Source organism: Oratosquilla oratoria, chromosome 19 (assembly GCF_046742065.1).
Source record: "Oratosquilla oratoria isolate Oo_2021 chromosome 19, ASM4674206v1, whole genome shotgun sequence".
Lineage (NCBI taxonomy): Eukaryota > Metazoa > Arthropoda > Malacostraca > Stomatopoda > Squillidae > Oratosquilla > Oratosquilla oratoria.
In genome coordinates this window covers 18,070,050-18,084,337 of record NC_134795.1, presented here as the reverse complement: position 1 = coordinate 18,084,337, position 14,288 = coordinate 18,070,050, and the positions used below count along the sequence as shown (strand labels likewise).

At 38.2% G+C, this 14,288-nt stretch overlaps 1 protein-coding gene across 1 annotated transcript in view; it reads left to right on the top strand.

Moving 5' to 3' along the window:
• The window catches only part of LOC143035760 (uncharacterized), a gene marked incomplete at its 5' end in the record, with an annotated part of 127,702 nt that extends 119,595 nt beyond the window's left edge, over positions 1 to 8,107 (top strand). Inside the window, 6 exon segments of the mRNA XM_076202691.1 lie at positions 138 to 332; positions 476 to 611; positions 1,052 to 1,144; positions 2,872 to 2,923; positions 3,794 to 3,937; positions 4,380 to 8,107. Coding sequence (XP_076058806.1) covers positions 138 to 332; positions 476 to 611; positions 1,052 to 1,144; positions 2,872 to 2,923; positions 3,794 to 3,937; positions 4,380 to 4,494 — 735 coding nt within the window. The 3' untranslated portion in view covers positions 4,495 to 8,107.
• Between the last annotated feature and the right edge of the window lie 6,181 nt (positions 8,108 to 14,288).

The window sequence follows — 14,288 nt, the reverse complement described above, 5'->3', positions numbered from 1 at the left end:
AAGATACAGTAAATGTGATTCACCTATTTTAGTTGAGCATGACCTGTAGTGAAAAGGAAGTGGAGGAGGAAGTAAGTGATTTTTATCGTTTATTTATTTGAATACTCTATCTCTTCTGTTCTCCCCAATCCTCACAGATTCTGGTGAGCAGAGAAAGCATTAAGCGTATCTTAGGGCTGATTCTTTCCCTGGGTAATTACATGAACGGTGGCAACAGACAGCGTGGACAGGCTGACGGCTTTGGACTAGAGATCCTTCCAAAATTAAGGGACGTCAAAAGTAAAGATCCCGGCTATACACTGCTACATTTTATCGTCACAAATTATATACAGGTAATCTTTTAAAGCCTAGAAAGTCATTGCAGACAAATCATCAAATATTGTCAAGTCGCATTATCATCTAAATGCAATTTATAAATATTGGTGGTGGTAGCTTTTTTTGCAGTGGATTTATTAGGTACTTGTGTTTTTTTCAGCGATATGAAGGAGAGGATACTGGGACAGAGCAGGTTCAGTTACCCATCCCAGATCCATACACAGTAGAAAGGGTTGCAAATGTTAAATTTGAAGACCTGGAAGCTGATCTGAAAGAAATTGAGAAGAACCTTAATGGTAGGCAAAAATTTAGTTATAATGTTACTTTGTATAAAATAATAAAAGGTGAATAACAAGACTGCAATCTGCCAGCTTTTGAATACCTGATAAAGGATGATTATTTTATATCATCACTATTTTATGCAATGGGGGGACGGAGAGGGGGGGTTGCCGATTTAATGAAGCGGCCTTGCTGTGGATGTGCTGTGTCTTGCGACACTGCTTCTGACCCAGGGCAGTGGACAAGGTGCAGGGATGACCCGTCATTCAGGAGGTGCTAAGATAAGAGGGAGGGTGGAGGGGTGTGGAGTGTATTCAGGGATGGAATTGGTGGGAATGATTTTATGCCTTTTTCTTTTTGGCTACCCCCCTTGTAAGGGGGAAAAAGCCTTGGTATATGTATGTATGTACTATTTTGGGAATTAGAATTACTCTATATCTCTTGTAATTATTTTCAGTATGCGAGAACAGGTCAACAAAAGTTTTGAAGAATTCAGATGAAGAACATTTGCAGCCATTCAAGGACCGTATGACCGAGTTCTTTGTAAAAGGTTTGTTATTTTGATTTATTGGTGTTTGCAAAATTGGCCAAGTTGAACCAAGGGTATGGTTCATTGAATTCCTCACTATAAAGTCCTTAGTAAGGGGGACCATCCTAGCCTTCTGATAGAGGATAGTATGTGACATTAAACCATATCGTCGTCATCATCATCATAGAGATACAGGGATGACCTGTCATCTGGGAGGAGTGAAGAAGAGGGAGGGGTGGTGAATGGGAGTGGAGTGTGTGGGGATGAAATGACTCTGGCTACCTCCCTTGTAAGGTGGGGGGGAAAAAGCCCTTGGTATATGTATGTATCATCATCATCATCATCAGTATGTTTGCTTGTATGGGTATCACTTAAGTTCTCTGCTGTCAATACTTTCAGAATGTTAGTGACATCCCTGTAAACATAAGTTCACAGTGTTCTTTTCTTATTAGAAACTAATCTCCATTCTAGGAATACTGATCACTTTCAATTTGTACTATGCCTCCCTGTAAGACAGATATCAGAGAAAGTCTTCTCTACCTTCCTCAAATTTCTCCTTTATCACCACTGGCTCCACCTCTTCATCCATGACACTGTAGCAGGGGGCAAGAGTACTGCTGCTGTATTCCCCCCTGCATGTGTTAAGGGGTGACTAAATAAGGCACAGATACATGGAGCCTCTCCAAGGAGATACTGGAAAGGAGGAAGAAATGAGCCTACAAAGACTTGTCAAAGTGACAAGCTTTGGGACCATCCTTCAAACTCCATTCAAGACCACATTATATTCCCCACCTGCAGTCCATCATCCACACACATTTTTGCTTGTTTACCATCCTGACCAAGGCTTCATTCATCCTATCATTGAGGACAGTATCACACCAGAGATGGAGTCACCGAATTTGTGGGTCCAGTGACAGATACCCATCTTTCTGATGTAAATTTTTTCACCTCCGTCTCTAGCCCAAGATGCCCCTGTCTCTCAAATTGAACCAAGAGGACAGAGTTTACCTGGTCAGGCTGCAATGCAGCCACCACCAACCCCTTCTATGTTACCAGGAGGGGCTGGATGACAGGATTGCAGATGACTGTCCCATAAGCTTTGCTTCACGCTCTCCCTTTTCAACAGTTAATTTTGTAAAAAAAAGTTTTTTATATGTATGTCTAAATTGTATTTTATATTGTTGAATAAACCTTAACTAACTAACTAACTAACTGTCCAAGATGTAACACTTCATCCCATACTATACAGTGCATTGTACATTGAACACAATCATGCACACTAACAATGCAATATACACACCTATAAGGGATTTGTTGGAAAACCCCATTCCAGCTATGGCATTCCTCAGGGAGAAGGGATTGCTTAACCAGGCAGGCTAGGGAATGACCACAACAACAACAACAACAACTTGAACTGTATTTACTCCATCTTTTCACATAATAAAAGCTGACAGCTAGTGACTACTTCCCTCCTCTGGGAGGGCCAGAGGATCATTGCCAGCCACTGTGGGGCTGTAGGTTTCCAATTAGTGAAACTCTAAGGCAATAATTATCATTATTCCTGAATTCGTACAAGGTGATCAAATCTCTTTTCTTTCTCTCTTTGAAAGTTAGTCCAAGGGTGTTCATCTATTTTTCTTAAACAGAAGAAAACATTGTGGTCAACAAAAGCACTTATGTTAGAAGAACAGTGAACATTTTTAAGATATGATTGTCAAACTAATGAATATTATGCTTTGATTTTGCAGCCCATGATGAACTGGATACAGAAAGGGGAATGATGGAAGAGACCAAACAGATGTAAGTGATTTTGTTCCTACATTTGGAAGTCTTATTTTGATGTGTCCATTAAGTAAAATAACAAATCACAATTAATCACATTGGTTATTCATATACAACTTTCTTAGTGTCATGATAAACTATTTCAAAGGTATCAGAATTGAATTACATTTGTGTGTATGTGTGTGGGGGATGGAGAGGGGGGGTCGCCGATTTAATGAAGTGGCCTTGCTGTGGATGTGCTGTGTCTTGCAACACTTCTTCTGACCCAGGGCAGTGGACAAGATGCAGGGATGACCCGTCATCCAGGAGGTTCAAGATAAGAGGGAGGGTAGAGGGTGGACGGGATTGGAGTGTATTAGGGATGGAATGGGAATGGTTTTTATGCCTTTGTTTTTTGGCTACCTCCCTTGTAAGGGGGAAAAAGCCTTTGGTATATGTATGTATGTGTGTATGAGAGGAGACCACTGATTGGTGCATGCTTGTGGTGATCCTACAAGTTGGACGATAGAGTTGCTAATTTTTCAAAACCTGTCAACCCCCTTACATCCTTTAGGATGTTCGTGTGTCTGGATTTGGCCTAAGATCTTTCTATTTTCTTTTAACTGTGGTGGGTTATTGATATTTAGTTCTGGTTCTGGAGTTCAGCAGTTGAAGCTTCATATTCATTCTCATCTTCTGAGCTCGACTTATTACAACTCACATGAGAACTTTGCAGTGGGAATTTTCTTCTTTCCCACCACATGGGAATTAAAGAATGAAGAGTGTGAGATGTGGGAAAGGTTAGGGGAACAGCATAATGGAGGGACAGCAGTGGTACATTGCATATACAGTTCAAGTCACTTCTGGTTATAATAGGAATTGATCATTTGTCAAAAAAATTTCTTTCAGGTTTGGAAGTGTGATGAAATTTTTCCAGTTCAAAGGAAAGAGTGCTGAAGTAACACCACATGATTTCTTTAGTGTGTGGGCACCATTCTGTAATGACTTCATGACCATATGGCAAAAGGAACAACTAAAAGTGTTAAAAACGAGGTAAGACTTGTTCACATATTTCTTAATCTATTCAATATTATGGCAGTACACATGGACCCCACTATTCATGGGGGTTAGGGGACACAGACCCCCAGGAAATGTGGAATTCTCACAAATAAATTCCAAGTTGTACACAAAGAAATAACCATCAGAAAGCACCAAAATAAATTTGAACATCTCTGAACACCCAAATTAAAAAAACAAAAAAAAAACAAAAAAAAACCAGTGAAAATATAGAACCCAAAAATATTATTGTTTAATTGTAGATTTCCAGTATGAACGACGCAAATGCCCAATAAATCATGTTATATGTGACTTGTTACTTTAAATAAAGTGTTGCTGAGGCACAGCATTGGGATCCTTATAATAATTAATTGTCACTTGAAATTTACAGCAAATACCTTGGATGCTGACTAATTGAATACTTGTTTTTGAACTTCAGGACCAAAGAAGCAGAAGAGCGGTTAAAGAAGCAAGAAGAGAAGAGAGGAAATGTAGCGAAGAAGACCAGGGAAGTAGGAGGGCTTAAGAACAAACTTTTAGATAAGTTTAGTTAGTCCAGTGGAGGTTATTAGAGCAACAAAAGTTCCTCTGTGCTGGGTATTATAAGTTGTGACCAAAGATGAGTACCTGCAAGTGGTGGTCCTACAAGATGGAGTCAAAGAATCCCGTTTTCTGCTCGTTTTGTTTATCGTTGATCAATGCTCCCGCCTCCATCTGGAACCAAAGTCTTGGCACTTGATCTCCAGACCAGACCCCAAGATGTTTTTTCCTTTCAGTTCCAACTCATTTTTTTCTCAAGTCTCACTCATGATGAGAGTTTACAATTGACAGTTGCTCTACTACTAGTACAGACTACATACAACTACTACTATTACAACAACTACTATTACATATTACTACCACAAGGGTTCTTGCCAGACAGATCTACCAGAGGGCCTGGGACATGGTTTTCCCATGAGTTTCCAGTCAGTGAAACTTGAGTAAACAAAGTTATACAGTCACAGAACATTCAATATTCTCAATGTAAGGTTAGCATTAAGAGTTGCATATTGTATATCTCAGGAATTCTTGGAAGATCAGAAACCAGCAGACACTTATTAATGATGGGAATGATGTTAGGTATGTTGCACGCAAGGTGGGGAGCATACACCAGGAGGTGGATATCTGTAGCCAAAGCAGTCACCTGTGCCCCCATATACTTGGACTTTTGGAACAGATAACACTCGTTGCTAGGAATCAGAAAGAAGTGGAGGACTTGAACCCACTATTTGGAGGATGCAAGACCAACACACTATAGATTGCGCCACCAGCACACATGTGTAGAAATTAGGAAAATTAGATCTGCCTTGCTGCTGTGCATTTGGTCACAAGAATGTGTACGACACTAAGCAGGTGAAATATTGCAAGATCACAAATGAAACCTTTTTTTTAGAATTGTTGAATATTGCATAGGAATTATAAACAACTGTTGCTCAGAAAAGATAATGTAAATACTGTAAATCACTTCTGTAGAAAGTTTGTAGCAGCAACACAAATACTTTTATACTTTCATGAAAATCAGTATGGAAGATGAAGATAGTTGTAGTCCTTTACACTGTATCCAGTTGTACCCAAAGTATGAGTTCCTCAGATGAGTTGAATGTTGTAAGTCTTGTACTCCAAAAGTTACCGAACTTGTGGTTTCCCCTGTGGCTCCACAATATCCAGCACCTAACAAAATTTTCTTGACTGTTGAAGTTGATTATCAGCACCAAGGTAAAGTTAAAAAACTGATTTAACCTTTGCTTTGGAGGGGACATCCTCCAACTTAATAGAATTGACTGGTTGCAGACAGAACAAATTTACATGTCACTGAAAAAGTTGAGGGCAGTCTGCCAGTCATGTGATCTACTGAGCTCAGTATATGGTTAAAAGAAGTCCTTATTTCATGTGTTTTTGAGTATGACTTTACTTTTAGTGCATTACTTTCTGTGATTTTAGTATAAGTTTTCTTGTTAAACTATTTATTTCTTCACCTCATAATTTTCTTTCATCATGCATTCATCATGTATATATTTTTTCAAGTGCATTTCACATTAGAATTTTAGGGAATATTGACATTTTGAATACCAGTTGTCAGGCCACTTTAGGCTTTCCCCCTTGTTTTCCATATCATTATAGGCTTGTGGTATTCAGTTAGAATGGTTGATTTCAGATGATCACAGCCTCCATATAGCGGAAATAGATTTCTTCCACCTCACAGCTATTTAGAAAACATTTGATTAGTAAATTCTAATTTTGGCCCAGCAAGAAAATATGTATATTTCTGTATCCTTTCAGTTGTTTTTTCCTATCTTGAGTTGGTAGTTATGATGAAGAAATAGAGATAAGTGGCGATGTACTTCAGTGGTAACATTAATATGCAATTATACCAGCGCACTTGGAAGGTGGAATTAACTAAACAAGAGAAGCCACACTTTTAGGCCTGGATATGGTGGAGGGGTAGAGGGTGCGCACTGTGTAGAGATTACAAGAAAGGCACACTGATCTCAAATGTATGTTTTTATATTGATATGGTGCTTCCAATAAAATATTACATAGTTTCAATTTTGTTTTTGTCTTGATAACCGGGACTGGGAGGACTCCAACCAGAACCCTAGTAATTGTGTAAATGTGCATAGTAGTGGCACAGATGAGAGTTAACAAGAAAAGATTGGCAGTTTGTGTATGGATGATGCTTTGATGCATGAGGGGAAGTAGGTGAGGGAGTGTGTGAAAAATGAATTGACACAGTCCGAAGGGATTTCTCCCTATCTTTTCTTTTTCTGCATGAGGGGACCATGCTGTGGCCATGCTGTGGCCATGCTGTGGATATGCTGTGTTGTGTGATAATGCTTCTGATCCAGGGCAGTGGGCAAGATGCAGGGATGACCCATCATCCAGGAGGTGCCAAGAGTGAGGGAAGAGGGTGGAGGGGAGTGGAATGTGTTGGGAATGGAATGGGTGGGAGTGGTTTTTATGCCAGTGTTTTTGGTTACCCACCTTGTAATGTGGAAAAAGCCTTTGGTATATGTATGTATCATTATATTTAGAAAATAACTGTAGAAAGTTGAGTGTTAGTATTTATTTACATCACAAAACAATATAAAAACAGTAAAATAGGGCTTGTACCATGCAAAGGGGGACGGAGAGGGGGGGTCGCCGATTAAATGAAGCGGCCTTGCTGTGGATGTGCTGTGTCTTGCGACACTGCTTCTGACCCAGGGCGGTGGGCAGGGTACAGGGATGACCCGTCATCCAGGAGGTGCTCAGATGAGAGGGAGGGTGGGAGGGGTGTGGAGTGTATTTAGGGATGAAATGGGTGGGAGTGTTTTTATGCCTTTCCCTTTTTGGCTACCTCCCTTGGAAGGGGGAAAAAGCCTTGGTATATGTATGTATGTATGTACCATTAAGAAAGGTATTCATAGGCATTTTTAAGGGGTACGTCAACTGCAATTTTTCGCTATTGGCGATGGGTCTTGGAACCTACTTTTCGCCAATACCGGAGATCTGTGCAGCAGGATTTATTGGAAGAACATTTAAACACAAGACTGAAAAAGTAATGATTACTCTATACAATTCTCGTGAGACCTCATCTCAAGTAATGTGTTCAGTTTTTATCACTATATCTCATGAATGACATTGACAAATTAGAAAGATTACAAAGTTCAGACTCTCCTCTACTTACGTTCATTCGTTTTACGTTTTTTCGATTTTACGTTTGAACTGACTGTAAAAAAAAAAATTGTAAAAAAAAAAAAAAATTGAGTGAATTTTTTAGTTTAGCGCGCGCTCCGTAGTTCAAACGATACTTACGCATGACGCTGCGTCCATTGTTTACATGGCACAAACGACAGACTGAACGTGCCTTGCCTCATCCTCCTCCTCCACCATCTCAATTTATGTTGCTTGAATTTAATTTATTTGAAATTAATGTTATTATTTTACAATGTTATGTGTATAATTAATGATTTAGGGGTGTTTTATAAGATACGGTAATAGAATTTACGGATGTATAGTACAGTAACAACTTACGTTCATTTTCAACCTACGTTCGGCCGTTCGGAACGTAACTAAAACGTAAGTTGAGGAGCGTCTGTATAATATTAAAATGGTCCCTCGTTTACGTAATAAACCTTATGGTGTCAATGGACTTTATTTAGTTTATCCAAACGTAGAATGCTAGAGTGATTTAAATTGTTTACAACGTTCCATGGATTCGTTAATTATTGTGAACCATAGTAATGTTACAAGAAATTACTGTGACAAAATAGTATAAAAAGAAATAAAACACCAATGAACACTTTTTTTCTTCTTCCTCTTTAACAGCACTTTAAATATTTGGAACTAATTAATACCTGTTCTTCCTGTGATTTCAAATACAGTTGACATAATACATATATATATATATATATATAGATAGATAGAGTGAGAAATGAGGAGGTGAGGAGAAGAACGGGGTGGAAAGGGAGTTGGGAGAAAGGGTTGATGAAAGAGTATTAGGATGGTTTGGACACATGGAAAGAATGAGTGAAGAAAGACTAGTAAAAGAGGTATGGAAAGCAGATGTGGAGGGAGTGAACATGAGGGGACGTCCTAGGATGAGGTGGATGGATGGATTGAAGGGGGCTTTGGGGAAGAGGGGAATGTCTGTTGAGGAAGGACGGGAGAGGACAGAAGACAGGGATGAATGGAGAATGGTTGTATATGGATGATGCTGTGATGCATGAGGTGGAATGGGGGGTGAGGTAGTATGTGTGAGCAAAATTTGACGCAGCCCGAAGGGATTTCTCCCCGTCTTCTCCTTTATGCATGGGGGGACGGAGAGGTGGGGTCGCCGATTTAATGAAGCGGCCTTGCTGTGGATGTGCTGTGTCTTGCGACACTGCTTCTGACCCAGGGCAGTGGACAAGGTGCAGGGATGACCCGTCATCCAGGAGGTGCTAAGATAAGAGGGAGGGTGGAGGGGTGTGGAGTGTATTTAGGGATGGAATGGGTGGGAATGATTTTATGCCTTTTCCTTTTTGGCTACCTCCCTTGTACGGGGGAAAAAGCCTTGGTATATGTATGTATGTATATTTGCATATATATATATATATATACATATATACATATATATATATATATACATATATATTATACATATATATTATACATATATATATACATATACATATATATATATATATATATAATATATGAAATCAAAACCCAGTCTAATTTGTTTCTCAGCATCGTGAGTTAATTCACTTTGTCAGTGGTTCTTAATCTTTTTACATGTTCAATCAATTCGCAAGCAGCCTTGTAAGAACAAATAGATTTGTTATTGTTTGCATCTCCTTTGTATTCCTTTGGATTTGTAGTTTTAAGAACTGGGTTGTGTTCTGAGCGTAGGCTAGCCAGCAGCTTGTAGAAAAAATAATACGAAATGGAACAATGTAAAGTATGAAAAAATCGAATTACAATGAAAAAGAAATTAAGTGATCGTATGGGTTGATTAGTTTTGTCATATAGGTATATAAATCGTTAAATGAACAAGAACATACAAAATAGATAATTGATATGTAAAGTAATGGATAAAAATGTAAATATATAAATGAAGAGACGAATAAGGATATAACAAAGTTCCGGTTCATGTTCTTACAAAAGACTACCCTCTGCTTCAATGGAAGTGTTAGTAATAAGATAACGACGCGAATTTCGTAATGAAACGTAATCTTTTCTAGTTATATAATATATTTGGGAAAGGGTTGAATGTTTTTTCTACAGCATATCTTTGTGATGTAAGTAGCAATCGATGGAGAACTGTTGATGTAAGTCACCTGACCACCTGTTTGTTGCCTTGCCCCTTACACGTTGTTTGTGTACTTCTCACATTGATCTCTCCGTGCGCAAATATTCCTTGTCTATATTAAATTATTTTCTTTCCTTTTTACTCAATTCTTTTTTGTTTTCCTCTGTGCCTGGCACTTTACTATCTGTCTTCCCCTTTCTGTTTTTCTTTCCTTCCCGACTTTTTATATACGTTCTTTATCGTTCTTGCATTTATTTCACATGTTTTTGCTTTCTGCCTTATTTTTTGTCTTTCCATTTTAGAGGTTCTTTATCACATCAATAAGTTTTACATGACAGTCAAGCCTGTGACTCTTAAACTCATAGAGGACTACGCAAAATCGTTTTATGGTAAGCAGAATAGGAATCAGATATATGTATAATTATAATTATCGTACGTTAACCCCTTTGCTACTAAGAGGGTGTCATAGAAATTAACAAAATAGTCCGTTGATTGGCCGATTTTTTAAATTTTAGTGTGTGATATATTTTCCTATGTAGTACCTAGCATACAGCCAGGTAATGTTCTTGAATAGATGAAAAAATGTCAATGAAGTTTCGTATCGTGAAAAAATGTGGGTGGGTAAAAAGTAGCAACAACAACAACAACAACAACAACAACAACAACAGCAACAGCAGCAGCAGCAACAACAACAACAACAACAACAACAACAACAACACCAAAACAACAACAACAACACCAAAACAACAACAACAACAACAAAAACAACCAACAACAACAACAAAAACAACCAACAACAACAACAAATAAAATATATAACACAGACATGCACAATAACACCAAAAGATGGCTGGCCAATTATCTGGCGGGCAGGAATGCTCATGTGTCATATAATGGCCAATCATCGCACATCAGAAATATTAAGAACGGAGTACCACAGGGCTCAGTTCTATCCCCCACATTATTTAATCTATACATGCATGACTTACCCACGCCAGACACCTCAGAAATACAAATCTCTTCTTACGCAGACGACATAACAATCACATGCACACATCGTAACACAGACAAAGCTGCAGAAATAATCCAGCCTTACCTTGACACACTCAACACATGGTTCATCACAAACAGACTCAAAATAGCTCCAACCAAATCTACAGCAACACTTCTCACCAACTGGACAAAAGAACACAAATACATACCTCATCTCTACATCAACAACACTCTAATACCACACACAAACACACCGAAAATTCTTGGTGTAACATACGATACATCCATGTCTTTCAAACAACACCTCACAAACATAAAAAACAAATGCACACCTAGACTTAACGCACTTAAGTCAATCACTGGAACAACATTTGGACAAAACAAAGAAACTAATATAACAATATACAAACAATGTATACGCTCAGTGATGAATTATGCGAGTCCTGCATGGGCTCCTAATCTCAGTGAGACACACCACAACACCCTTCAAATCATACAAAACAAAGCCCTAAAAACAATTACAGGCTGCACAAATACATCACCTACAGACCATTTACACCATGAAACAAAAGTCCTCAAAGTCAAGGAACACCTCGACATGAGAGGGACACAAACACTTGCTGCAGCCACCACACACACACACACACCCGTTACACTACATAGCAGAACACCCACACACACCAAGAAACATTAAAACTACACCCAAAGACCTTTATTACACAAAGATACTCTCTTCTCTTCCTCCACAACCACCAAATACCAGCCTCCGGAAACATATTCATAATCATATCACTCACCGCTCCATTAACACACTGAAAGACAACACACTGCTGCATGCCAGACCCCCTGATATCCACCCTTCTGAATCCTCTCTCCCACGTAAGGACAGAGTCCACTTGGCCAGACTGCGATGCGGTCACCACCCAGCACTTCTAAGCTACCAGAGGAGGCTGGACGACCGTGTTGTGAACAGCTGCCCAGGATGTAACACTTCACCCCATACCATACAACACATAATGGAAGACTGCATTATACACAATCATGCACGCAAACAACACAACATACACTCTATAAAGGATTTGTGGGAAAACCCAGTCTCGGCTGTGGCCTTCCTTGGGGAGACGGGACTGCTCGGACAGACAGTCTAGGGAACAACAACAACAACAACAACAACAACAACAACAACAACAACAACAACAACAACAACAACAACCACAACCACAACCACAACCACAACCACCACCACCACCACAACCACAACCACAACCACCACCACCACCACCACCACCACCACCACCACCACCACCACCACCACCACCACCACCACAACAACAACAACAACAGCAACAACAACAACAACAGCAACAGCAACAGCAAATAGCCGAGCATATGCAGTAGATTAATTACAGCATTGTAATACCCAGATGATTGAGCAAGCCGCGGCATTGTTCTCTAGCGTATTGTGTGATATTGAAAACAATGGGGAAAACTGTCTAGCACATTCCAGTGCTTGCAGTGATCCTCTTTGTTTCCAATGTGGTTGTGAAGATGATCTCACTTTGGATGTTGGATTCTTTCCACTCTTTGCACACTGAAAGGGCAACCAGTCAAAGTAGTTGAAATGAAATTAGCACGTGGTTTTATATGTTTTACTACATAATCCTGCATGTAAGTGTAAAAACGAGTTGCATCAGTTGTCTTTGGATTGGTAAACCTGTTTGTGACTGTACTGGGTAATCTGGCCACAGCTACGTTGTGCTACATATGTAGCCTACGTGACGCTCATTCCTGTCAGATCACCCAGGATTGCTGAAACTTCCCGGACGAAGTAAATAAATAAACACATATATATATATATATATATATATATATATATATATATATATATTATATATATATACATAAATACATATATATATACATAAATACATATATATATATACAATTATATACATATATACATATATATATATACAATTATATACATATATACATATATACATTTACATATATATATATACATATATATACATATATATATTTATACATACAGTATATATATATATATATATATATATATATATATATATATATATATTTAATCAACCACAATTCACTTTAATTCTAAGCCATCAAGCCATCAACATCGAGAAACTCGAGGAGGCATACATACAGAAATTGATACATGGTACAGCTCAGGATACTTGTTACGTGCTAGCGGAGGTTCAAGTCCTTAGCTGTTCCACGTATCAATTTCTGCATGTATGCCTCGAGTTTCTCGATATTGATGGCTTAGAATTAAAGTGAATTGTGGTTGATTAAACGCACACCCACCCACACACATATATATATATATATATATATATATATATATATATATATATATATATATATATATATATATATATATATATATATATATTAGTATAAATGGGCAGTAAGTTTTCTTGTAAACATGTTCGATTGAAGACCAGAGCTAATTCAATATCCACTATCTTCTTAGTGATTTTCTCAATTTTTCTGATATTTTGTTTGATTCTTGATGGGAGGTCAAACACAAGGCTTCCGAGATCCATGATGTTATTGTATCGAAAAACATAACACAAAATATAAAATACAAGCTTTCGGTTGAATCATACAACCATCTTCAGGTAAGTAAGATTACATATACAAAACAGGAGTTTAAATACAAGTAAAAGGGGGAACTAGGAGAACTTAATAAATAAAAATAGCAAACTTAAGGTTCAGGTTAACAAACTCATCGCAGCTAATAATAATAAGTCATGGTGAATGTTTCTAAGACCTACCAAAGATTTAATTCTTCGAACTGTATATATCTGCGATCGTCATACCGTTATAATCATCCTTGTATTTTCAATATTGATTCAAAAATGCGCACCTATTTTGCCCAGGTCCCTGTTTCTATTTATTTATAAAATTATCTATTTATTTGTTTTATGCATAAAAAGTTCTCGAGTCCACATATGTTATACACTTTCATTTATGGTATCACCAAAGTCGTGTTGACCTTGGATAAACGTGGCAATGGACACCTCATGGTATATACAGTAGGAAGTTCTCGGTGGCCGTCCTATCCATTACTAAACTGTCATAAAAATAATAGCTACATACTTGCATTTCAATCAGATTTATGATTAAAATGTGCTAGAATTATGATACGTAAATCATCATCGTCCAAGCTCTTGAGGTTCTGCGTAATCAGCAATTTTTCCCATTTTAGATAGAATTTATTTTCTTCCGATTGCGTGTCAGTCGGTTCCTAGTGTCAAGATATCCCTTGTGCGTGTTATTTTGAAGGCTGCAATTCATATATCAGTTGTGTAACCGATTATGAGTACCGGTAATCTTATCAAAGTTTATGCAACATGTTCTGTTCAAAGCGGACGAGATGCGGCAGAGAATGTGTTGTTGAATTATAAGACCTTCTGCCATCTTCCATTGTTTTTATTTTCTTGCGATTCTCCACGTGGGAAGTCAAGCGTAAATATTATTTTCTCCAATTGTAGGTATCGTTTGGAAGTA